Source organism: Equus quagga, chromosome 3 (assembly GCF_021613505.1).
Source record: "Equus quagga isolate Etosha38 chromosome 3, UCLA_HA_Equagga_1.0, whole genome shotgun sequence".
NCBI classification, from domain to species: domain Eukaryota; kingdom Metazoa; phylum Chordata; class Mammalia; order Perissodactyla; family Equidae; genus Equus; species Equus quagga.
Window position 1 is genome coordinate 80,491,961 of NC_060269.1, and position 26,644 is coordinate 80,518,604.

At 35.0% G+C, this 26,644-nt stretch overlaps 2 protein-coding genes across 7 annotated transcripts in view; one reads left to right on the forward strand and one right to left on the reverse strand.

Moving 5' to 3' along the window:
• Nucleotides 1-386, forward strand: part of HPGDS (hematopoietic prostaglandin D synthase) — a 28,791-nt gene extending 28,405 nt beyond the window's left edge. For 3 of the 4 annotated variants that reach the window (XM_046655556.1, XM_046655554.1, XM_046655555.1), the window contains one exon: nt 158-386. In XM_046655556.1, coding sequence (XP_046511512.1) covers nt 158-322 — 165 coding nt within the window. In that variant the 3' untranslated portion in view covers nt 323-386. The remainder of the gene's footprint in view (nt 1-157) is intronic. The other variant, XM_046655557.1, reaches the window with a different exon arrangement.
• Nucleotides 387-2,290: 1,904 nt separating this feature from the next.
• Nucleotides 2,291-26,644, reverse strand: part of SMARCAD1 (SWI/SNF-related, matrix-associated actin-dependent regulator of chromatin, subfamily a, containing DEAD/H box 1) — a 79,281-nt gene continuing 54,927 nt past the window's right edge. For all 3 annotated transcript variants that reach the window (XM_046656835.1, XM_046656836.1, XM_046656834.1), the window contains exons 10-24: nt 25,638-25,837; nt 20,063-20,153; nt 17,235-17,334; nt 16,463-16,522; nt 16,279-16,354; nt 15,058-15,193; nt 14,391-14,528; nt 13,050-13,145; nt 12,835-12,952; nt 12,495-12,616; nt 10,999-11,187; nt 10,276-10,394; nt 8,963-9,145; nt 7,996-8,105; nt 2,291-3,634 (exon numbers count right to left, since the gene is read on the reverse strand). In XM_046656835.1, coding sequence (XP_046512791.1) covers nt 3,573-3,634; nt 7,996-8,105; nt 8,963-9,145; nt 10,276-10,394; nt 10,999-11,187; nt 12,495-12,616; nt 12,835-12,952; nt 13,050-13,145; nt 14,391-14,528; nt 15,058-15,193; nt 16,279-16,354; nt 16,463-16,522; nt 17,235-17,334; nt 20,063-20,153; nt 25,638-25,837 — 1,800 coding nt within the window. In that variant the 3' untranslated portion in view covers nt 2,291-3,572. The remainder of the gene's footprint in view (nt 3,635-7,995; nt 8,106-8,962; nt 9,146-10,275; nt 10,395-10,998; nt 11,188-12,494; nt 12,617-12,834; nt 12,953-13,049; nt 13,146-14,390; nt 14,529-15,057; nt 15,194-16,278; nt 16,355-16,462; nt 16,523-17,234; nt 17,335-20,062; nt 20,154-25,637; nt 25,838-26,644) is intronic.

Consider the following 26,644-nt stretch of genomic DNA (forward strand, 5'->3'; position numbering starts at 1 on the left):
TCTGGGTGTTAGGACTCTGGTAATCTATAATTTTCTATCATATACACATTCTACTTTTGGAGTAACAGATTATTTTGAATTAAAAAGAAACTACTTTTCGATGAAGTAGTTAATGCCTTTTATGTTCAAGTCGAAATTTTTGTTTCCTTTAAACTAGGTGACTTGGGCAGATTTCTACTGGGAAATCTGCAGTACCACACTTTTGGTCTTTAAACCTGACTTGTTGGATGTCCATCCCAGGCTGGTGACGGTACGGAAGAAAGTCCAAGCCATTCCTGCCATCGCTGACTGGATACAACGCAGGCCGCAAACCAGACTCTAGGCTGAGTTCTTGCTGACACTGGTGAACATCTGCTTCAAATAGCAATAAAATGAAAGATACATAATCTATACAGCTGCATCCTTTAACATAATAAAAAAGAACTTAAATGAGACAAGCAAAAACAAGACATGAGCATTGTCAAATAAGGCACATGCAAAAATCTACACACGTTATCCAGTGACAGACAATATACATATATTTAGAGGTAGAAATAATTACAAACATACTATTAATATTGGATTGTCTGAATCTTAGTATGTCATGTTACATGTGGAAACAGATGGCTTTATGCTCGGAAGGCAGGGTAGAGGAAGGAGAACATGAAATGGAGAGAGTGTGGGAGACGAACAGAGAAAAGGAGAAAAGGAAAGCCCAGCTAAGGATGCTCTTGTTTAAGGGGCTTCTTTCCTCCCAACGTTCTATGAAATGGGGAAAAAATGTTAGCTATTTCATTCATTATTAAGGATTACACACAAAAACAAAGTGATTTCCCAAGCACCTGGCTTCTTTGGATTACATTTTTTTATCGTTAGTGGCCATTAATAAATGATAATGGGTTATGAGTGAATCTCACGGCAAAGTACTCTATCACATTGTCAATGCAGTCTGAAGCAAAAACTTTTTTACAAAATAAATTCAAGTAATACTTTGGATAATGAAGGTAGTAACTTTTCTTCTCTCTTATGCATGTTCATTTTCCTCCATGTATTTTGATAAGCTTTAATGAAAAGAGAATTTAGTCAAAGTTAGAAATACAATGCTTACCTAAATTATGAATCACTTCCATTTGTTTACACAAATCATAACTTATTTTTTGGTGAGGAAGATTGATCCTGAGATAACATCTGTTGCCAATCTTCCTCTGTATGTGGGATGCCACCACAGCATGGCTTGATGAATAGTGTGTAGGTCTGCACCCAGGATCTGAACCCACGAACCCCAGGCTGCTGAAGTGGAGCGCATGAACTTAACCACTACACTGTGGGGCCGGCCCCTACCTAAATCATAATTTAAATATAAAGTGCAAGTACACCAGGTTTCCTAAGAAAACATTTCATTTCAATCAGAGCATCATCATAACCTTTAGGTCATCTTTTTTCACTGAAAGACAACATGTTCTATTACCCCATCCTGTACCCAAATTAAGTGTCTCCTTGCTGAGCAAGTGAGCAAGTGCATGAGAGTGTGAATACGGAAGAATCAGAGCAGAAATGGAGTTCACATTACATGTATAATCAGAAAACCACCCATACATTTTGGGAAGAATTAAAATACTCCAACAGCCATGGCTTCATGCGCTCTCTTTACTGATAATGGATGATGACGTCTACTGACAACAGTCCAATGAAGGGACTAATGAGAATACATCCTAAGGAACAAATTCCAGTTTATTGAGAAACAGACAATACTAAGCACATAATATGATCTCATTTGTGCTCAATATTATATTTTGTAAGGGTAAAGGGAGGGAGGGTTAGAAACTATTAAAAAGGGTGTGAAAATACAACTTAGGATCACAAATATTTTTATTAAGCCCAAGACATAATAGAGCATTACAGGGAGAACTCAACTACACTTCATTAAAGATAAAACTGTGGATTTAACAACAACAAAAGAAATGGCCTATCACTGAAGATACATTAATACAGAAAAGTTATGAGAAATCCATTATGAGATTTCAAAAGGTAATATTCCCAACAATTTGACTAAGTGATTTGGGTACTGCAAGGCAGGAGGAGATAGTAATAATATTTGCAGATTCCTTTTAGCCCCATTACGCTAAAATATATTGAATATGTTCAGTATACCTTCAAGATTGGAAGTCCACTGAGTCATGAGTTTTCAGACTACAATATCTGAAGCACTACAAGGGCTTCATTAGCCTTCTAAGCTCAAAGGATTATTACCCTTAGCACCTCAGCAAGTCAGGATGCCATGAAACTAAAATCTCCAATAATCAACAAATCCTTCATTTATAAATAAGTTTATTTATAATGATATTTACATAATAAAAACAAAACACATGAAACTCACAAGTCATACAAAGAAACTGATGTATAATAAAAACAGCAATATAGACTGACAGGCAAAAATTTAAAGAAAGATTTAATAAAGAGTTAAATATCAAGTAGACAACTTTACTTCTAAATTTCACTTTGTCACCCACACTGCATTGGAGTTGAACAATGGCTCTCTCTTCAGGAGGTCCTGTACTGGAAATTCTGGAAACTGGTAAACTATATTTTGGTAAGAGTTTAAAGTTAATGACCTATTTCCATGCAGTACCTAATGCTGCCTTAATATGAAGTCACTTTCAGTCTGCTTTGAAGTGAAATAGCCTGTTAATATGTTCTGCCAGGCTAGAAAATGTCACCAACATTTTGCTGACACGTGGAGATGTGGCAGGAATAAACTACTGTTTCGAGAGGAAGGAGAAGTGGAGCAGAAGTGACTGGGCAACGGTTTCAAGAGAAGCAAAAGCCAGAAGGAAATCAATGAAAACATGCACAAGAATAGGCAGAGTAACAAGCACAGTTAGTGCAGTCGGGAAATGAACAGAAGGCGTTAACCCATGGAGCCAGGGAAGGGCTTCTTTAGTTACTACTCACTGGAAAACAACTTAGTGCCTAGCCAAACAAACCTGTTTGAACAGAAGTACTCGGGAGGACCTGGGGGTGTCAGTACATGGAATGCCACCTTTAAATTCAGGTTGAGTTCTTGTTGACACTGGTGAACATCTGCTTCAAATAGCAATAAAATGAAAGCCATAGAATCTATACAGCTGCATCCTTTAAACTAACATAATAAAAAAGAACTTCAAATGAGACAAGCAAGAACAAGACATAAGCATTGTCAAATAAGGCACATGTAAAAATCTACACACGTTATCCAGTGAAAGACAATATATATATATTTAGAGGTAGAAATAATTACAAAAATACTGACATTTCTAAAGCATTAGCATATTTGTTACAAACAATCACCAACTAATCCCCATTCAGAAAACTGTTTTGTAAAATGATTATTCAACATCTTTAGGACTACATATTTGTGGCTTTTTTTGAAATTTTACATGTGAGCATCTGGAGAATTCAGTTAGTGGCAAAAAAGTTGTCCATACTATGAGAAATGTAATATGGAAATTATAAAAAGTTATAAATGTTCATAAACCCCATGGTCATCATAATGTAAATGTCCTTGAGTGCACCAAGTTGATATTTCCTCTTCAGTTAGGAACTCGCAATTCCTCTCACAGGCCCATTGACGTCTTTAGTAACGTGGCTATATCTGCGGGCATACTCCCTTCGTCACCTGCAGGTCATAAAGTGGAGTTAAAAGTTTAATAACATATTTTATGAAATATATCCTCTCTCCAATTTTCTCTACCTTTGGTGAATTCCTAATTATCTTTCCAGGCTCCGTGTGCTTCGGTGCCACTCCCTGTTAAAATCCCCCCAAATCCCTACGTCTATTAGGGGTGCTGCCTCTGTGTTCGTGGTCGCAGTGCCAGCAGCGCAATGGACAGCTTCTGTTTCTGACTTGAGATATACAAATATAGTTATAGATCTATAAAGACACAGAGATATAGTTTGCATCATATCCTACTCATATAGCACATATGGTTCCCTAAACAAAACCATTTATGTAACAAACTGAATAGTGAAAACAAAGACAGTAAAGCTTTCAAATCCTAACTGAACAGAAATCATTTCATCTACACCCTTATTTTCAGTCCAAAGACACATCCTGACTTAGAACTTAACCGCACGTCTACACAATATTGTGAGTACAGCGCACCAGTCGAGGATTAAAGCACCCACTGTAAATTGCCTTTTCCCAATGTCTGCCCCATATTTCAATTAAATGGGGCCCCAGTATCCAGACATTTATCCAGGAATTACTCAGGATATTCTAAGATGTGGAAAACATCCTGTGTCAAGGTGGCACAAAATGTAGTCAGCCTTAAGTCAATTAATCACTTAGATTGCTTTTAATTGAACTGATGTATTAGTTTACAATAATAATGGCATAGGTGACAATTCATAAATATTTGTACATTCATAGCCATGAATAATATTATAAATTAGATGTGGCTAAAAAGCAGCAAAACTAATTCCTTTTCTCCCTCTCTGTCACACCCCTCAGTTATAATCTAAAATTATGAGAGTCCTTTTACGTGCTCTTCTCCTGGCAGTGAAGAAACGTATGTACAGGACACAAACTCCTGCACGAACTCTCAGGGAACTCACTGACGTCCTTGCCTCCAAGCTCATCCACAGACTTGAAAACTGCCCATGAGATCTAAAGCGAAACTTGTCCTAAATTAACTGACACCATGAGTAAATAACTGGACAAATCCAGAACACAATAAGACAACAAGCATACAAATCGACAAGACAATAAGACTCTCCAAAATCCATTATTACTGAGGAGGGCAGGGAGAGGAGAAAAGAAGGAAACAGTGAGGGCACTCTTCTAAATCTAAAGATACTACAGATACAGTACAATACAATGTAATGTGTGAACTCTGACTGGATCTTGTTTTTTAAAAAAAAGCTATAAAAAACATTAAGAGGATAATTGGAAAAAATCTGGATATGGATAATATATGATAATATTTGAAATTACTGACAATTTTCTTGGATGTAATAATGGTATTGTGGCAACTTAGAGGAATATGCTGAAATATTCAGAATGAAGTGTCATGTCTACAACTGACTTCAAAACGGTTCATTGGGAAAAAAAGGTAGATGAAGTAAACATCTTGAAATGTTACAACTGTTAGATCATTATACTTTCATCCACGATATGCTTTCAACATTTTTGCATGAAAATTTCCACAATAAAAAAGTTTTAAAAGGTAGAAAATTGATTAATGTAATCCCAGTAAGGGACATCAAAAACACCCGCTTCACACCCAACACACAACCTTATTCCAAAGCAGCAGTTTCTGACTAGCAGGCATCAGAAACACCGACCAGATGACTGAGTCCCATCCCCAGTTTCTGACTGAGCAGGGTCGGAGATGGGCTTGGGAATTTGCATATCAAATTGGCAGTGTCCCAGGTGGTACTGCTGCTGCCGCTGGTCAAGAGACTGCACTTTGAGAAGCACTAAGACAAGCTCTAGAAAAAAAAATCTGACAAGCATATCTGAGAGGAACCGTGGTCTCTAATCTCTCACAGGTTGATGGAAAGGCGGTCATACAGATTGTTAACATAAAGCACATACATGCTCAATGACAGGTATGCCCTCTGTTCAGAGGAGAGGACTGCACTGTGAGACATCAAAGGAAGGTATCCGTGACTCCCACCAGGTTGGTGTCAAATTATTTAAATGAAACCAGGGGCAAAGCTAAAGACAAAATCACTATAGTTAAGAGATTAAATAAATAAAAGGCATTTCTGTATCCTTAGTCTACCAAATAAAACACTTACTGGGAAAAACTGATATATATATAAATAGCTTTAACAAGACAAAGGAGGAAAATTTCCTGCAGAAGGGAAGAGTGGTAACTGGGGGGAAATTCTTCCCAACTACACATTTTAAAGCCAATGGCCTGAGAGCAGAGCTGAAGTAAGTTGCTGTTTTAACACACACTTGATGAGCAAGAACAGAAGAAAAAGACAACAGTGGAGAGAGAAAGCGGTCAAGAAATTTGGAAGATGAAAAGAAGATGGAACAATGGAAACTGACTTTAGTAGAAGAGGCAAAGCAAAAACTTAGGTGCCTGCAGCTGAGAAATGCAAGAAGGCTCCTTTATACTCAGAATCCCCTCCCCACTGAAGCTCAGGACATGGAAGCCATGGGTGCTTCTGAAAGGTGGGGGACACATGGAGCTAAAAAGCAGGTTAAAGAGGCGCGACTCCTAAAGCCTGCCCCGCAGAGCAGCCATTTACCCCAGATGTGCAAAGCCTGACTTTTTGGAAAATGTGAACCACAGGAATGCTGGACACGGGGATATCAGAGGACAGCGAAGCTGTACTGGATCAGGAAAGCTACCCATGTGAATATGGCAACTACCTCCTCTCCCCCACGTCCCTCAGCTATAAGAACGCAGCCAGTAGGCTTATGCACCTCTCTCACCGTCCTCACTTCCGAAGAGAGGGGAGAGCATCTTTCTGGGGAAAAACTAGCCCATGAGAAATGACCTATAGTTAAAGATACTTAAAGACAGTGCAAGACAGTTTGGAGTCTGTCCAACAGTCAAACAGCTGAGTCCCCAAATTAAGTAACTATGATGGTTCTATTTAAAAACTTGCTGTTAGGATAAAATTTATATATCTGGATGTTTGCTAGCATTGCTAAAAGAGAATTTAACCTAGGTATTTAATTGCTTTACTAAATTTGAAACGGTTCCCTAAACAAAATAATCAGGAAAACATGTTGCCTAGTGGAACTTGCCTTGCGAGTTCACTATATTGCTTTGGCTGAATAACCTGAAATTACAAGTTGCCATCTCCACACAAAGCCTAGAAACTGCTGTTAATTGTTTAAGTTATGATCTACCTACTCATCCTCACCCTTAAAGGTCTAACTCAGTTGCTTCTTACTCAAACTTTCTGTAATGGCCACCTCCCCAGGCTGGCACAGCACCCCAAAACAAAGGCTATACAGGAAGGCCACGTACTAATTTCATCATCTGTCTTCCTCTCTGATGACAGATGAAAATGAATTGATCTCTTTATAGTACAGAGTGCCTAACAAGATACTGGGACATAGTAAATATTCAATGGAAGTTTGCTGAGTGGAAATGAACCATTATCAGTAATAGGAATATCCTTATTTATCAGAATACTGATATAATTGCTTGTTTCCAATTAAATTTAACATTAAATAAGAAAAGCAAGATGCAGAAGATTGCATGCTAACTTGTGTAAGAGGGAAAAATAACATATACACTTATTTACTTATATCTGCATAAAATAAGTGGTCATGCACTAAAAACCCTAATGTGTCACGTTCATGAAAGGGAAGCTGGTGACAGGGCAGGAAGGTGGCTTTGGTGTGCCCTTTTGTATCATTTGAATTTTGAACTACATGAACGCATTCTCTTTTCAAATGTATATACAAATAAATAAATAAAATCTTAATAAAAATAAAATATAAATATAAATAAAAATCTTAAACTTCAAAAATTATTCTTTTCAAAAAGGTGGAGTGGAGGTTTTCTTATTTGAGGGTTCCCTCTGGTACCTAACCACTTCAATCTGAAATTAACAAATTTTTGAAAAAATGCATTTTATTGCACTCGTGTAATAAATATTTGCTATTCAAAATGAAATTAATGTAAATTTTAGATAATAAGTTAATATCATGCCATGTATTTTAAATCTCCGGATTCACAAATATTAATTATGTATTAAGTAAATCATAAAACTGTGGATAAAATTATAGATCCAATTTTAATTTATTCCCAGGATGTTCTGGTGTCAGAGATAAGGAATGGAAGAGACAGAATTTTCCAAAATCAAAGTGTTTATATCAATTCTGGCAAAATGACCTTGGTTACTGCAGGACTTCTGAAATGAGCATGCTTGTCTTCTCCCAGGCCACCCCTAAACTGTACGCCAGTTAAGGGCTCAGACCATCTTTGTTATCCCCTTGCTACTGCTAATTTGACGCCTTTTCATATAAATAAATATTTAAATTTCTGCTTATAAACAACTTACCTTCGTCTACTGTGGTCATATCTTGTTCTAGTTTCAATTTCTGTTGGTTAATTTTTAGCATGGATTCTTCGATCGTCCCTTGGCTTATTAATTTTATAACTAGTACTTCTCTAAGGAAAATACAAGATATGTCCATTTTACTTAATATAAAACTATTTGGATTACATATAAACTGTATAAATCATTTTAGAGTTCAATAAGACTAATTTGAAAATTGTGTAACAAATATATCCATAAATTCTCATTTTATTCAAACTACGTTTTCTGAGCATGTCACTTTTAAACATCTTTTCCTAGTAAAAATTATTAGTAAACCTATATTACAACAAACAATTCTGGGTTCAACTAGGTAACCCATTTTAAAAAGGAAAATGCTTTGCTTATCAGATTCCTGATAAGGTGCCGATAAATATTTGGTTCATAAATGAATATATCAATGTCTTTTGGAAATACAGTACAATGTTCCACAAAGAAAACATTGACTGTCTACTCTATACATGTGAAAGGAGAGTTGAATTATAATAGTTTTACCCCTTTATGGTCCTGTGACCAGTGTCAAAATTCAACTTCATCTGAAATAGCTACAATTGAAATAATCAATTTTCTCACGGGTAACAGGGTAGCAATAGTATGTATATTACCAAGTCCATCTGGCTCTTAGATGGTTAATAAGCAAGTCTTTTCAATTATTAATCTTTTTCAAAGGGGCAGGATCATTGATAATACCTCATTTTCATTAGCGGCAGAACTATTTGGGGTAGGGGTAGGAGGTTATTTTAATTACTAGAAAATGAATAGGTTCACAGTGGAGTTCACATGCAACACTGCTGGTATAGAATACATCAGCAGCCACATTTTCCTGAAAATATAAAAACTAAGGCAGGGCATCTGACAGACTATATTCTAATATTCTAGACAAATTAAACTGTCATTTAATTAAAAATAAATTTCAACTGAAAACACTTACTTAGTCTGGCCTACTCTATGGCATCTATCTTCTGCTTGTTTGTCATTGTAAGGATTACAGTCAATATCATGAAGTATAACAACATTTGCTGAAGTCAGGTTTATTCCTAGACCACCAGCTTTTGTTGACAGCAGAAACACAAAGATATCCATATCGGTATTGAACTCATCAATTAGATGAATCCTGTAAGATAAATATATTAGGTTAAATTTCACTAAAAAGTATACGATTAAAACTGAAAACAGGGCCAGCCTGGTGGTGCAGTGGTTAAGTTCACACGTTCCGCTTTGGTGGCCCAAGGGTTAGCTGGTTCGGATCCCGGGTGTGGACATGGCACTGCTTGGTGAAAGCCATGCTGTGGCAGGCGTCCCACATAAAATAGAGGAAGATGGGCACGGATGTTAGTTCAGGGCCAGTCTTCCTCAGCAAAAAAGAGGAGGATTGGCAGTGGATGTTAGCTCAGGGCTAATCTTTCTCAAAAAAACAAAAACAAAAACAAAAACAAACTGAAAATAATCACATCACATAAAAAATAAACTTGAAGATGTAAATACCCGCTCTCAGCATTATTTTCCTGTAGCTGTTTTATTGAAACTTTCTCAGTTCGCCAACTTCCTTTCTATACTATTTATCTCCCTACTATTTCTTACTTTAATTCAACTATTCAAATATGATTAATTCCTAAAGGACCATTTTGTCCTTTGTTTAATGACTTCTGGCTTATCTAAGTTCTGCTGTGGCTTTTCCATCTTTAACCTTCTCAGAAGTCTGTCAGCTGCTACTTGCAGATACTAGACCCGATGAGCTAAGATCTCAGGATCAAACCACAGGGGTGTATTCTTCTCTTCTAGCAGGACTTCTATCCTTACTCTAACACAGGAAAAAATAACAACCCAAAAGATGCCATGCAGTTTAACCACAGTAGAAAAAGCATTCCTTTTTTTTTATTTTTAAGATAACCTTTTTAACTTTTGGAAATTAAAAAAGAATTAACCAAACTTAGTCAATTACCCTGAAAATGTGAAAAGCCCAAGATTTTAAAACAACCTTGGTTTAAAGATAAGGCACTTCAGACTTTGAATAATTTTTAAAGTTAGGGGAAAAAACTGATGAGTATACAATTCTAATAGCTGTTTAAAAATCTATTTGTATGCAACTCAGACCGAAAATTTTCCTCATCTAATGTAATGACTTGAAGTAAGCAAGCAATACAATTCTATCAAACGCTCTAGACATTTAAAATTCTAACATTTATTCCCATTTGAGGGTAAGGTAGAGAGAGATTTTCTGAAACCAAAGTGAAGTATACCAACCTTTCAGAAATCTGAGTCTTTCCATCTAATCTGAGGTATCTATGCTGATGATGTTTTAAGAGAACCTCTAAAATATCCAGCATCATGGTAAACTGGCTAAATAATACAACCCTATCGCCCTGTGAAAATACAGACATGGATTAGACAAATGGAAAAATAAAATCAGACATAAGTATCTAATGACTAAGTACTTCTTTAACAAAAATCAAGTAATCATAGCTAGGGTAAATTTCTTGTTTTAAATTATATAGAAATAAATTACCTTAACTTCTAAACTTCAGACCTAAAGTTTAATTCTCAGTTTTGACTTTTAAGGATAGTAAATGGGAATAGCTACGAAAGCACTACTTGGATTGCGATCTTACAATTTTAAGCTACTTCACACACAAACTGTACTACTATTTAACAGTAGCTTCAAAATACTCATTTTGAAGCAATCATACAGATTACCAGCTATGAAATGATGACAAGATCACTTTTTAAAAACATCAACATAGATGTATTCTACTAACTTCTATTTTTCTTTCTGAGTTTTAATGGAGGAAAAGTATCCAGGAAAACATATGCCCAAATATATCCAAAAAATGCTCAAAACACTAGTTTCTAGGAGACTGCAGAAAAGCACAGGCTAAAGCTTCAGGAAAGTAAAATCATGCCAGAATTGTTTTCAAGAAGTTTAACTAAGTGGGAAAATACAAAAGGAGCAGCATTCTTCTTTAATACCTTCTGTTTTAATTCAGACAAGATGCGGCCTAAAACTCGGAATTTTCCAGAATCTAAAATCAAGTCCATGTCTAACTGGAAGTTATTAATGTGTCGATACTGTTTACAAAGTACATGTAATTCAAAGTCTGTCATAACTTCCATATCTTCAAAGATCAGGTCTGGGTTAGCCTCACAATGTGTAGGTTCCTCAAAACAAAACAAAACAATATACACTTCAATATAAAATAATTTATAACATGATCAGAAAAACCTAATAGAATTGTTCACATTTGATAAAATATCTAAATCAAAGAACATTTTAGTGCAACAGAGTTTAGCAAAGGAAATTAATTTTCATTTTTTAGGTAAAATCAAGGGAGAAAAGTTCTTACTGTTTTAAAGATAACATACTGAAATATTTACAGATGAAATACTGCCTAGAATTTGGTTCAAAATCCCCAGGAGGGGTATGGATGAAACCAGGGTAGAGTCATGCCAGATGATAACTGTAGAAAACGAGTGATGGTCACACTGGCAGAGGATTTTGTTATACAATTCTATTTTTACATGTTTGAAACCTACCATAAGTTTAAAATAATATTAAAAAAATTAAAAAGCAAATGGTTGCTTTCAACACAAAACTCTATATGGAGAAATAAGGGAGAACATAGCAAAAATAAAGAGTATTGGCTAAAACTATAGACAAAATATGATAAAGAAGAAAGAAAAAGAAGAAAATAAGTGGGGAGAAATGACTCATTAGCCAAGACATAAAATCTGAGAGATCTTTTTGGTAAAAAAAGGAATAAATAAAATAAAGAAGTACATTATGAAGTCTAGATCAGGAGCTGGCAATGATTTTCTGTAAAGGGCAAGACAGTAAATATTTTAGGCTCTGTAGTCAAAATGATCTGTTTCAAAACTACTCAACTCCATCCTTGTTTTGAGAAAGCATTGAGACAACACAGAAACAAAAGTGTGTGGCTGGGTTAGAATAAAAACTTACAAAAACAGTCACACATGTATTTGGCCCTAAGGTCATAGTCTGCTGACTTGATGCAGATTGTCAGCCTGTCTTAAGCTCCCCCAAATTATCTTAAACTTTGTCTTAAAAATATTTTTCTGGAGCAGGGTTGGCCTGTTTGCGCACAGTGGTTAAGTTCGTGTGCTCCACTTTGATGGCCCGGGGTTCACGGGTTCAGATTCTGGGTGTGGACCCACACACTGCCCATCAAGCCATGCTGTGGTGGCATCCCAGATACAACATGGAGGAAGACTGACACAGATCTTAGCTCAGTGACAATCTTCCTCAAGCAAAAAAAGAGGAAGACTGGCAACAGAGGTTAGCTCAGGGCCAATCTTCCTCACCAAAAGAAAAAAAATGTTTCCTTAACTGTGTGGTTCGAGGGTCAATATGTTCATTAGATTTGACGATCTGATTTCTAGCCTAACAATTTAACTTCATGTTTAATAGTGTTAATAAAGCTTAATGTTAGTATAATATGAAATCCTACCTTTAGCATAAGCTGAGACATTTCCTTGAGTTTTTCAGCTGTGTAATATTGGCGATGTAATAAAGGATGATTGGCCATTTTTCTCAATTGCATCATGACATTGCACATTTCTGTGTTTTTTTCTGTGATCCAAAGAATACACATTAAAAAAAAAACCAAAAATGAAGCTGACAGCTGTTTGTTGAAATACATCTCAATGCAAACAAAAAGTTTTAAAATTAGTTCTTCAAATTCCAACTAATTTTTTAAAATGAGCAAATCCCACTATCACGTGACTAGACAAAATGCAGCCCCAGTACAGGATTATTTTTCACATAAAATTGTGACAAGCAGATTATACCCATGTTATTGATAGATTTTTTCAATCTGTTGAAGAGACCCAAATAGAGTTGCTCCTGCTTCTCTGACATTGCACACAGCTCAATTTGATCTTTCTTGGGGGGTAGCTGCTTGAGAACCTGAGAAAGAAAAACAGTTGAAGCAGATCATTCAAATAAAGAGGAAAACAGAGTTTTAAAAACCAATCATAATAAAATAGATGCAAATAAGAGTTACCTCTTCTTTTACTCTTCTGAGAATAAATGGTTTTATAATTTGTTTTGCATGTGCTATTCTCTCCTTTTCATAAATACTTTGCTCATCTGCTGATTTCTAAGTAAAATAAGAACATACTCTTTTAAAAATTATTCATTTAAATGATCACAATAACAATATTAAATAACATGAAAATCTCCCTCACTACAATCTGAGTTATTTTCCCCAGAAACTCAATTCATCCTAGACGGAACTTCATATTCGAATTTTGGACTATAATCTACTTCTTAAGGCTCCACATGTATTTTGAGGTTTTGTGATATGTAATCGTGTACTCCGCTGAGGTAACGAAATTGAACTGTGCTAGGCTGGTGTTCAGAAGTCATTAACTGAGGAGTCATTACTGATCACCTAGATAACTCTCATGAAAAAAAGTGTGTGTGTGTGTGTGTAAGGGATTGGAGGGTGGGGGGTGGGTAGAGGGAAGAGAGAGAGAGAAAGGCAGAAAACTTGTATTTATTTGTGGAAAATGGTCCCAAAAGAAAGCTAGAGCATGTGGTCTAAAAAATGAGGATAGTTTCCTAGTCAAAACCTGTTAGTTTTGGAGAATTAAAGAAGTGGACTTTTATTCTAAGATGTGAAGGAGATCTCCAATATCCTGTGATCTGCCAGGCTATCAAGTGGGAGGAAACAGATTAGTGAAAAAAAGGCAGTTAATTTGCAGTGAAAGAATATCATAGAAAACTCTTGCAAAATATATGTGACTTGGGAGAGAGTCAAGAATCTAGATAAACATCACTGTACTAGAAAATTTGGGCGCTCTTGAAAATTATACTATACCTTTGCTAAGCAACAGAGAGAAAACTAACCAGGTTTTCTTCTAGATAGGATTTCTTTACTGTAACTTTTGGAAATTGTTACTTTTGTATTTACGGACTTTTATTTCAAAATGGTACTTCTTTCCCAGTAGAGGAATTTTCTAGATAATCTACCTCTGCCCAGTTCTACATTTTACCCATTAAAAAATGCTAATTTACCTGACTAATTTTAATAAAGAATATACAATGCTCAACCTTTCCCCACATACTACATATCTGAGCTCTCTACTAATTTAAAATTATCATTCTTAAGAAAATTAGGATATTAAAAACCAAAACTTTTAGATACTGATTATAGAAGTCATTATTTTCCACTGTATTGTGGGTGACTTCCCAACTCATCCAAATAAAGGGATATCAACTACTTAAACTTATTTCATAGTGTATATGCACAATGAAAACAGGAAAAAGAGACAACATAGAAAAATGGCCCAGGTAAAACACAAAATATCCTATTTTGGATAAAATATGAATTTATGCTTACTGTCTTAGAAGAAAACATTCTTCGTATTTCACTGGTGCTACTACTAAACATGTGTGGCATAACAAAATTCAACAGCGACATAAGTTCTAACAGATTATTCTGGACAGGTGTGCCTGTGAGTAGCAGACGATTATTTGCCTGTGAATGAAGACGAAATTTAGATTAGGTTTTTTTTAAAGCCACATTCTTTTTGTCTACTGTCCTCAGTGGGAAAGAAAAAAATTAAAACCATTATTAATAATCTAATATTCTGTGACAAAAGATTAGTAATTTACAAAAATTATCTATTGTACTTTAAGGCAGAATTTGAAACAAATGGTTTCATTTTCTAAGTAGGTAACTTGTGTCTTCATATCTCTTTTATGAGGTAATGAAAGAAGAGACATTATAGTTGATATTCATAAAGTTTATCGTATAGAACAGTGGTTGGTAAGTTGAGGCTCATGAGCTAAGAATGGTTTTTATATTTTTAAAGGGTTTAAAAAAACCCAGAAAACAAAAAGCAAAGAACAAGTGACAGAGGCTGAATAGCCCACAAAGCATGGAATATTTACTATCTGGCCCTTTACAAAAAGTTGCTGACCCCTGATATAAAATACTATATACATTAAAATACATAATCTAAAATTTTATCATAATCAGAAAAATTCACAGAACACTCTCTTACGTTAATCGTCATAAGGTGCTGGTATCGGATGGAGCCCATATTCTTCAGCATATGGCCCTCATCAAAAATTGCATAATTAAGTTTCAGCCGTCGAAATAGACTACGGTCATCAGAACTGCTGATTGCACAATTATACCTGTCACCAAAGAAAAAGAAATCTCTAACGTTATACTGCTAAGAGGCTGGACTCTAGTGGGACTTAAGGTTTTCTAAAATTATTTTTATTTAGACATTTCTAATAGCCAGTATCTAAAAGATACCACCAGACACAGCTGATGCTTAAATAAACACTGATGCACTTGTATCCAATAATTATTGATGTACATTAACCAAGTTATAAAAGATGCAATATGTAGCTAAAGAAATTTCAATGTTATACACAACTAAGATGAGGTCAATTTGGGTACAATTTATATGTAATCTGCCATTGTTATACACTTTACTTCATGAACTGTTATATTTTATGAAGAAGCAGGGAAAAAGGACATGAAGCTTAGACATTTCAGTTGAGAACTTAATACTACTGTGTTAAACTAATAGAGTAGATCCAAGAAATGAGAGTTAATAGCAGCCAGCAGTACAAGACTACATATGAAAATGGGGTCCACTTTATTAAGACAAATTTTGGATGAATTCTTTTAATCATGGCCTCCTATAGAAGTCAGTAGAGAGAAATAATAACCACATAGTGACAGCTACGATGAAGCCTGAAATAACCTATAAAATAACTGCAACACGAGAGCATTAAGTTTTCTGCTAGATATTTAAGCCGAATAGTCACTACCAAGGAATGATTAACTTATTCAAAGTATATTTTCTATCCTTACTCAAATTTTTCATTAAGAGAGATTTCATAGTTATTAGTAACACTTGTTTATAAGCTATAATATTTATCAATCATTTTGGTGGGATATCTTAGATTTTACTTCAAGTTTAAATGAGAGTTTTATTATAAGATTATGCTTTTTAATCAAGTTATGAAAACTGTCTTATAAGCACTGTCAATCACCTAATGTACTAGCAAAATCTGCTATCTTGGTGTTATACACCAAACTGAAAACTGTCTGAATCCCCAACATAAGTCATTCCATTACTTTATTTGCATTGTTCTTAGCACAGACTTTCCCTCATATTACTACTACTATTATTAAAGATTTTAAAAAATTATTGGTGGGCTGCACAAAACGTTTTTTCCAAAAATTTTTTTTTCTCAATACTTACGTGGTCACAATTACATTGTATTCTTCATATTTACTATGAATGTTATACCTAATCTGTTTACGCTCTTCTTGAGAACCTAGAATTTAAAAACAATACACACATACTGATTGTATTTTTTGTACTTTATTATCTATTAGGATTTTTTAAAATTTCCAAAATTAAAAGGAAAATGACATTTTCTTACCATAGTAACAGAGCACCTTTAAAGTGGGGCACCATAAATTAACTTCTCTTAACCAGTTATCTATGAACAAAAGAGATATTACTCGCACCTGCTGTTATAGGGGACATGCGCGCAGTGAAATGAACACTGAACTTTGGCAAGTTATACCCAGAAACTGTCCTCTTATAAAATAATACAAGATGACTTTTGAAGATCACAGACCCTTCACAATTTTACTCCTGATGATTAAAGTGATTTTGAGGTGGCATCAAAATGAAGGGCAGAGGACCAACCATTATCTTTATAGATGATATTAATTTCTAACTGAAAGAGATTTTTTGGGGTCATGTTCATGTGTATAAACGTTCTCTTATTCTGCTCTACATCCAATCAATTGAGAAAGAAGGGAAAAGTAATCTGAGTGGGAATGAACTGCATACTTCTCACTCAATAAATGTTTACTTTCATATTTAAAAGCACTTAGTTTCTCTTAGTTACTCGTTAAAGCAATTTAAAAATATTATCAAAACAAAATAAATGATCCTATCAAACGGCCCTTGATCTGTAATAATTTACAAGCTAAATAACTGACTTAAATTTGATTTATTTTCTTTTAAAAGACTTTCAGTACAATCAAACACACACATATCTACAAGGGGAAAACAAGTGTAAGGAGACCATAGAAATTAACATTCACCTCCAAAACTAAGAAATCCCACATACACGCATGGTTTTTCTTTTCCCTATATAAAACACTATACAGACAAGGACAGCTGTCCACAGTATTACAAACCTATAGTTGATGCTGGAACAACGATCAAATGAGGACCTTTATTACCCTCCTGATAGAGGTATGCCAGGAATGCAATGGCTTGAATAGTTTTTCCTAGGCCCTAAAATTGAAAGTTTAAAAGACAATATATGAAATTTAAAAATAAACAAAAACCAAATAAATACTGGAAAATACAAAAGAAAAAAGCGAATTTCTAGTTTTATTTATTTTTGATTCCCCATAATGCAACTCTATGAGAATTTCTACTATGATCTTAGTTCTCAATGACAGATAAAACAAAACAGATCACAATCTCCAAGTGACACTACAACTTAGTTTAGTGAGCGGGATGTACCTCAGCTGCTAATTAATATGGGACGCACATTAATATGGAAGACCTTTGCATTGTATATAAAGGATATAATCTTGGTAATTGTTTTATATAAAGCAAATGTTTAATAAACACTAGAAAGACTGAGGACAATGTTCCAATGACTAACTGGGTTTGAATATATGTCTATTCTATTACCCAGCAATTCCACTCCTAATATATTCAAGAGACATGAGAGCGTATGTCCACAAAAGATTTGCGTAAGAATGTTCATAGTAGTTTTATTATAATAGCCAAACACTGGAAATAACCTAAATTTCCATCAACAGGAGAACGAATAAACAAGTTGTAGCCTATTTATACTATGAACTACCACACACCAATAAAACACACAAACTACTGATACATTTAAGAACGTGGGTGAATCTCAGTAACTTTATGAGGCACCAAATGAACCAGAAACAAATGGTAGATACTGTATGGTTCTATTTATATCAAGTTCAAAATCAGAAAAAATTCACCTGTGTTGACAGGCATCAGGGGTGGTGTAATGACTGAAAAGGAACATGAGGAAGCTTTTTGGGATGAGAGAAATGTTGATCTGGGAGGTGCTCACATGGGTGTACAGATATGTAAAAAGTCACTAAGCTGAACTGCAGGTAAATTATATATCAATAAAGCACTGGGTTTTTTTCTTTTTTAAAAAGCCCACTGAGGTAGTTAACTTCTAAGTGGAGCTAAATATTACCAACTGAATTGCCAGCCCCGCCCCTAACTCCAAATTCATGTGCTGAAGCCCTAACCCCTAATGTGACTGTATTTGGAGACAGGGCCTTCAAGAAAGTAATTAAGGTTAAATGAGGTCACAAGGATGGGGACCCAATCCTCATCTTAAAAGAAGAGAAAGAGACACCAGGGATGTGCATGCACAGAGAAAAAGCCATGAGAGGACACAGTAAGAAGGACACTTGCAAACCAAGGAGAGAGGCCTCAGGAGAAACCAAACGTGCTAACACCTTCATCTTGGACTTCCAGCCTCCAAAACTGTAAGAAATAACTTTCTGTTTAGGTCACCTAGTCTTTGGTGTTTTGTTATGGCAGCCCTAGCAGACTAAGATAATAACTTATAAATACTGTGTTTTACGGGTTACAAATATAGTTTCGCAGAACATACCTCATTTGATACTAAATATAATCTTATAATATAAAAACTACCTAGGTTTTATTAACAGTGGCTTGAGATTAGGTCATTTGATAAGGATTAGACAGCCCATGAAAGGCAAAGTTGGTACCCAAAACTCAGATTTGATTCCCAAGTCCAGTTTTTGACAACTGTAAACGTTCTATACTCTAAACTAATTTCTATAACTATTTTGAAATCCTGCATATATTATTCACTTTTCTATCAGATAAACAGCATCCTTGTTTGATGTGTGTGCATCTTTGTATCATGTACATGTGGGGATAGTCTTAAAGTACTAAAGAGTACTAGACACTAACTAGAGAACAAGGGTCATTTTCCTCATTAATTTTTATTTTAGAAATCTATACACAATGTAATACATATATAGTCAATAAATATTTTCTCCACTGAACATGACTCATTTTTTTTTGGCGGAAGATTAGCCCTGGGCTAACATGTGCTGCCAATCCTCCTCTTTTTGCTGAGGAAGACTGGCCCTGGGCTAACATCTGTACCCATCTTCCTCTACTTTATATGTGGGACATCTGCCACAACATGGCTTGACAACTGGTTCACACTTGGGATCCGAACTGGCGAACCTTGGGCCACTGAAGCGGAACGTGCAAACTTAACCACTGTGCCACCGGGCTGGCCCCGAACATGACTCATTTTTAACAAACACTTTTCAAAAAGGATAGCCAGAAGAAGGAAGGTAAGGTTAGATTAAATATCAAGTTTCTCTGTGACAATACCTAGACTACTGGCTGTAATGAACTTCCTAAGCTTAGCTTCAAGCATTTGTGATTTGGGAAAGAAGAGAAACTCAGACACACCTAATAAAAGTAAAATGGCAGAAATGATGGTGATGATGTTGCTGTGGGTTTACTCACTGCCAAGGACAGGTATCTATGATACATTTTAAAGGCAGCTATACAAAAGCCCATATAATATAGCATCATTTAGTATTAATTATATATGTATGTGTATGTATGGATGGATGTATGCACACACAAACATACATCTGCAGAAGAAAATAATCTAGAAAGAAATACACCAAAATAGTACTTAAGGTGGTAGGATTACAGGTGATTTTGACATTTTTTGGTATTTTTACATGATGGCTAATTTTTAAACTCATATGTTAATTTGGTAATCTGAAAGGTTACAAACCCACTTTCATTTTGGGGGGAGCAGTGAGGAGGCTAGAGCTAAGACAGGCAACAGGAGAGACTGAGGTGAGAACAATCAACTACAGAGTCACGAGAAAATTTCATCTTTTAAATGACAGCACGGATGTCTTTTAATGACAAATCCTAGAAATAGAGTACTACTTACCATTTCATCCGCCAAAATGCCATTAAGTCCATGTTTATGTACCAGCGCCAGCCAGTTCAAACCAACCTTCTGATAGGGCTTGAGTGACAAACTGGTAAAGAGAGAGTTACCAAATATTATAGATTTATACTTCATGAGTTTCCTCCACTCATTTCCTGACGTGAGGTTTAGGTCTACAAGGCACACACAAACTGAATTACCTAGGTCTAGTCTTACCTTTAAACTTACTGTCATAAGCTATTTATATTTACTTAAGAAAATGAGCCCAAAACATAATACAGTTTTTTTATCTTCTCAAATTTAATTCTCTTACATGTTCATTTATTTCTTCTGGCAGTAAGAATTACAAAATATAATGTAATAATGTATGTCACCAAATTAACCAGTTCCACAAATGATCAGAGAATTAACTATGATAACATATTACTAACATTTACACTAGAAAATTGTACTGTACTGATTTGGATTTTAGCCCATTAAGGAACTTAAAGTATTCAGATAAAAACACAAGTAAAATGTGCTACTTTGCCAGGCTGATTTAACATTTTCTGAATGAATGACAATCACCTCTAATGTCAGTGGCATGCATAGTTCTGGCATGTGATGTATGTGTGTATCTGTTTGAACTACGTATAAATGTAAATTTGCTAGACATCAATGAACAACAGTGAGTAGAAAATACCTGACAAGTCTCAAAAATCTTATTTAATTTGGAAATATATAAACAGATTAATCCCTGGGAATAACTTGTTTGGAAGGTATTAATGGGAGGGTGATAATGGACAAAAACAATAGTTTTTTTTTAAAAGTTCAAGTGGTTAAAAACAGTTATTTACTAAACATCTATTAATTACAGATACACAAAGATATCACTTTCCAGCATCACCTCATTTAATCTTGTAACATTCTATAAAGGTAAGTATTATCATCATTTTAACAGATGAAAAAGCATGAGGCTCAGTAATTTTCCTGAGGTTCCACAGCTACAAAGTGTTATGGCTAAGATTTTAACTCGGGAAGTCTCTCTCACGTGAATCTTTGTCTCATGATCACTAGGAGAGCACACACCCCACACTAACATGAAAACCTAGGACAAGGCCATGCCTTCCATTCTCCAGCTTTTATCTTGTCCCCTTAATTTCCTGTTACACAGACTATGTGCACACAGGGAAGGGGTCTGGACATAACTATGGTATAATAAATGGTTAAGGGATCAAATTCCGAAATCAAGACATCTTAATTAGAACAGAGGTAAAAGAGATGGAGGGGAAAGATATCCATCTTAAATCAGAATCTATGTCTCAACTCTGGGACGTGCAATCTATAAAACACGTCTCATTTGAAAAAATTAAAAGTATAGGTAGGAAAAACTCAGTAGTATTGCTTAAGTCTTTACATTTCATTTTTTAAAATGTCTTTGCCTTCTTGGACTACAAAACTAATAATAAATAACATACTATCACAGATATCTTAATTTCCAGATACAAAGGAATTCTTTCTATTACAGTAGCGATAAGAGCAAATGCCAATATTGGAATGTTTACCATATTCCAGACATTATACGATGGGTTTTACATGCATTATTACTTTATTTAACCTACATTATAAAGTAGATACTATTATTATCCCCATTTTACAGATGAAAAGTTCTCTGGGACAGAGAAGTAAAGTTACTTGCCCAAGGTCACAAGCTATCCAAATCCACGCCTGCAGTGGCACAGGGTGGTATCCAATCCCAGTCTTACCCAGACCTCAGCCTTTAACCACTAAAGAGCAAACATGAGAAAGTTCTCTCTCTCTGACCCACCCACTCTATGACCAAAACTGAATTCCCTATGATTGTTCTGAGTCCTCTCCAATATCTTGGACATCCCATATACATAAACTTCACATTTCACGAAAATGATGAAACTTGATAAGGTAGGCTTATGAACATCACTTATTTATAAATGCATTGAATGGCCAACATGCTATCCCAATGTCAATCTGTCATAAATAGCCAAGAAATATTCTTAACAAACAAATTTCACTCAATTTCTTCATCACCAACACATGTTGAGAAACGAGTTTATTAAAATGCTCTTCCTTATACATAAAACTTTAAAAAGTGTTAAGAAAATTTTGATAAACATTTACTACCTAGAACTTTTCATTCAAATAAAATTGTTTCATCCACAATCACAAAGTAGTTTTGTAGCTATTTTAATCAGGACATTAAATAGCTTTGTTATACTGAAATATTTGCTTTAAAAATGTTAAGTATTTGTGGGTGTGTGTTTGTGTGTACATATGCTCCTCTGCTAGATTTATCTAATTTAAATAGATTTATCTCAGTATCACAACAGTACTGCTCATCACAAATCCTTTCTTCAGAATGCAAAAGGATCAATGAAAATGCAGTTTTGAAGTCCAATTCACTTATTATGACAAATTTTTTTTAAAGGGCAGCTGTATTCTTTCTCTAGCAGGCTCTAATATTTAGATGGAATCATTCCTTACATTTATTTTGATATTCTACAGTTTCCTAAGAATTTTCATGACTGCACATGAACCCCAACCACCAGTTTCCAGATAAGCATGTGGGTCACCCAAATGCTAAGACCTACAGCCCAGGCTTTCTCAAGTAGTTACGTGCTGTCTTCTCGAGACTATAAACATCTTTAAACTGAAAGTTTTCTTACTTCCAGCTAAGGAAAAGATTTTAAGATTTTCTGAGATCATGACAGAAAAAGAGGCAGCATGTTATTTTGAAGTCACTTGTTTTGCTAGGGGTGAAAAAGTCCTTACAGACAGTTACTATGATTTCTTTCAGAGTGAAAATTAAATTGGGTTTAAATCTGTCAGAGAAACTCGTATCAAAATTATTTTGAAAGGTGAGAAAGGCCTGAAATAGAAACAAGAGTACACACACGTGCTCAATTTGAGTTTAAAATGCAGAAATACACGGCTAGACTTGTTTGAAGTAGTTCCTATGGAACAGATTCCGGATGCTAGCTGACCAAAAATTTATGTCCCTTAAGTGTGATGTGGCTGCTGAAAATACTACCACAACAACATTAGTTTGTGCTAATAGTGGTCTTCAAAGGACTAAAATGTTTACATCATAGTACTCTGAGGTAGTCAAGCCACATCTGCAGCACTGGTTTGCATTCCCATCAAGGGGAAATGGTCTGACAGCCACTGTGTAGGAACAGGGACCATCCTGCCAGGTTGAGGATGGACAACATCAGAAAAACCCTGGTAGATTTAGCCCAGAAAAGACAGGAGACACGTGATTAAACATATTTTCTACTGAACATGTGAGAAATCTTTTCAGTTAAAACAGTTTAAAGCTGATAAATTTTAGACAAATTGCTAACGCTTGAGAGATAGCTACACCTACAGTGGGAATAAAATAGGAGAAATACTGAGGTTTTTCTTTTCCCTCACTGCATTATATTTTAACTTTACAGGCAATTTTAGTTTTGACAATTTAAAATACAGATCATGAATGTAATGGTTTTGAGATACATATGAGAATTTTTGTTTTTCCCTGCAAAGACTGTTTTTAACAAGGATTTATGGTATGTCTGTATTTCCTTTATCTCTAAAAGGGAATTTTTCTGTTAGAATTCATATAAATTTGTAATAGGAAAATAAACAGTCAACATAATTTTGCTTCAATGCAAACTTTGCTACAAAGAATTTGTTCAGCTAAGAAAAAGCATGACAACACATTCCTCGGGCAAGTTTAACCTTCTCCTCTGCGCTAACAAAGCCTTTCCCACGGCAGGGAACGAGCGGCACGTCTCCATACTAAGAGCTGTGGTGCCCCGCTGGCGTCCCAGGGAAACTGCCAGTGTGACGCTCACCTCGGCTAAAAACAGCAACCAAGACAACAAATTTCACCCCCTAAAAGTGACTTTCTCTAAGCTCTGAAGAGACTATCCACACAGGTTTTAGAAACCATTCTTTGGACTAGATCCAAGAAGCATTTCAAATAAAAAACTTTTTCTCATCTATTAAATATTTCATTAAAGAAAATCCTCAGTCTAATGGAAAGGATAGTTTATTACCTGATCATACTATTTACAAGTAACAGGACTTGGTGGATGTACGTTTGAGAGAGAGGTTTTTTAAGTGATGCAATAAAGCACTTGACTTTTTAAAATCCAAATTATGATAAAGTAGACTCAACTGGGTAAGCCTCGTAGAGTGAAGAACTCCCCATATCCAATGCTGTAGAACAAGGAGCAGCTCCAACTACACTTTTAGGAGATGAATTTGCTGACATGGCCATAGTTCTTTCTATGCAACAGAGAAAAGAGCTTCTTTGTGGGAACTGCATCACGTTTCCCTACACCATCCCATAGCACCCTAGAAGGGCACAGAAAACATCGTAGCTTACTATTAAAGGCCAGTAACCATACCTTGATTTTTTTTCATAGCTTGATTTTTCATTAATCAATGATCAGCAAATATGCTTTGATCATTAACTTAGAAAAATACCAGAAGTAGTAAATAAAATCACCAACTAAGGTAACTGATTTTAATGAGATCCTAGTGCTAATCTTATTAAATACCTGCCAGAAATATTCTTAATAGATATAACTCAGTTTTAAAGTTGCATAACACTGCACAGTATGGATATACCATAACTCATTCTAGCTATTCTCTGATTTTACGAATGTGGATTGTTTCCATGTTTTTGCCACTATAAATATTATCACAGTAAACAATTTTATACATTTTCTTGAAAGGAAGTATTCTGAACGGTTCTGAGTCCCCAAACCACTTAAAAATAAACTTTTAAAGAAAGTTCAGGACAATCTCCTCCATCCATCATCCCCAAACCATGCAAAATGTGGGTGTTTAAAATCCCAAAGTGCCATTTTACTATGTACTGGCTGTTGGATAAATTTTTTAATGAAAACAATTTAGTGTTTATCTTTTGCAAGAATTCTGACAAAGTATTTTACTGAAAGCAGTTTTCAAGAATATACTTTTTATAAATAAATTTTTTATACTCTTTCCTTATAGAATCTATTTAATAAAGTGTCCTTTTCATTTTTGATGTCTTTCTACCCCAAAAAGAGATTTAAAAATCTGGGCTTTTGAAAGCATTTAAAACATTTAATCACTGATATAGCATATTTTAATCATTTGTTATTTATGATTAAAAAAATTGAGTTAAGACAGAAATTTTTACATTGATGCAATTAAGCAGCTGACTTTCTGAAGCAACAAATTATGTAAAGGGTAGCTAAAAGCAACTTTGCAGTTTCTGTGATTATATATGAAATTATCTGTCACCAGAAAAGGAAAACACAGGTTATATAAGACCATAACATTTCTTCCCTCTAATTTATAATTATATAATGGAGTAAAATACCCTGATTGGGGAGGGGGAGAAGGAATCAATGAAAAACAATTCATATACCACTTATGTGTCATTTTAGGAAACTGCGTTTCCCTTTTATCATTAGTTTTCATATCACTTCCAGATTTAAGTTCCCTAGGTACAATACCGAAATAAGACCAGAATTTTTATACAACTGGGATAAAATAATGAATAGGTGTGTACAATAAATATTACCTTTGGTTTAGAATGGAGGGTTGTTCTATGTTCCATCCACCTCCATTTCCAGTGAGCATGGTAACTTGTTTTGTCAATTTATTTGAAATGTCTTCACATTTGTTCATAAGCCTTATAACTACATCCCTTTCTTGGATCAGTGTTTTACAGTGCCATATCAAATCTTCTGATAAGCCATTAGTTTTGGACATCTTTGTGAACTATGGTATGAAAAGAAAAATAATTTAACAGTTCAATCTAGTAAACAGAAGGCCAATCTCAATTTCTTTATGAGGGAGAGAAGTTTGTTAATTTAAACTTTTACTAAGGACTTTAATCAAGTGCTAAGGGAACCTGATTCTTCATGACTACATTTGAATTCCCATGTTTCACTTTGATACATTCTACTGTCACCTCAAACACATCATGCTGAAGTAAAAAATATCTTCCCAAATGCACAATCCGAAGCTTGTTACTTTGACCCTGGCAGCTGCTCTCTTATAGGAGAAATACTAAAGTAATTGTTCATGTCTCCTATCAAGTTTTGCCTTCAAACTCTCAGGTTCACCTTTATTACCAAGGGCAACAGTACCAAACGAAGTAACTGTGCCCCTGATCTCTTGCCTCCGTCCTCGTCACTTCCTATGAAAATGACTGTGAGACTCACCCTCCTGAAACATACTTCTCCCTACCTGTCATCAAAGTACAACCCCTCAAGCGTGCAAAACTCCAATTATTATTTGTCACTTGATATTTTACTCCTAAACTGAGACTGTTACTTGGAAAGATACTGCATGAATCAAAAGTTAACTATGACCAATTCAATAATTTGATAAAACTTTAAAAAAATCAGTTTCAATACAACACTTGTATAGTTTCGTGTGAAAACTCAAAGAATTTCTTTCAAATTGTATTTGTATTTATTTTTCTAAAGGAGACACTGAATACTTCAAATGTAAAAGCTGTAAGAGAATTTCTCCATATGGATACCTGAAGAACATTACAAAAAAATATTTTTTGGTGAAAAG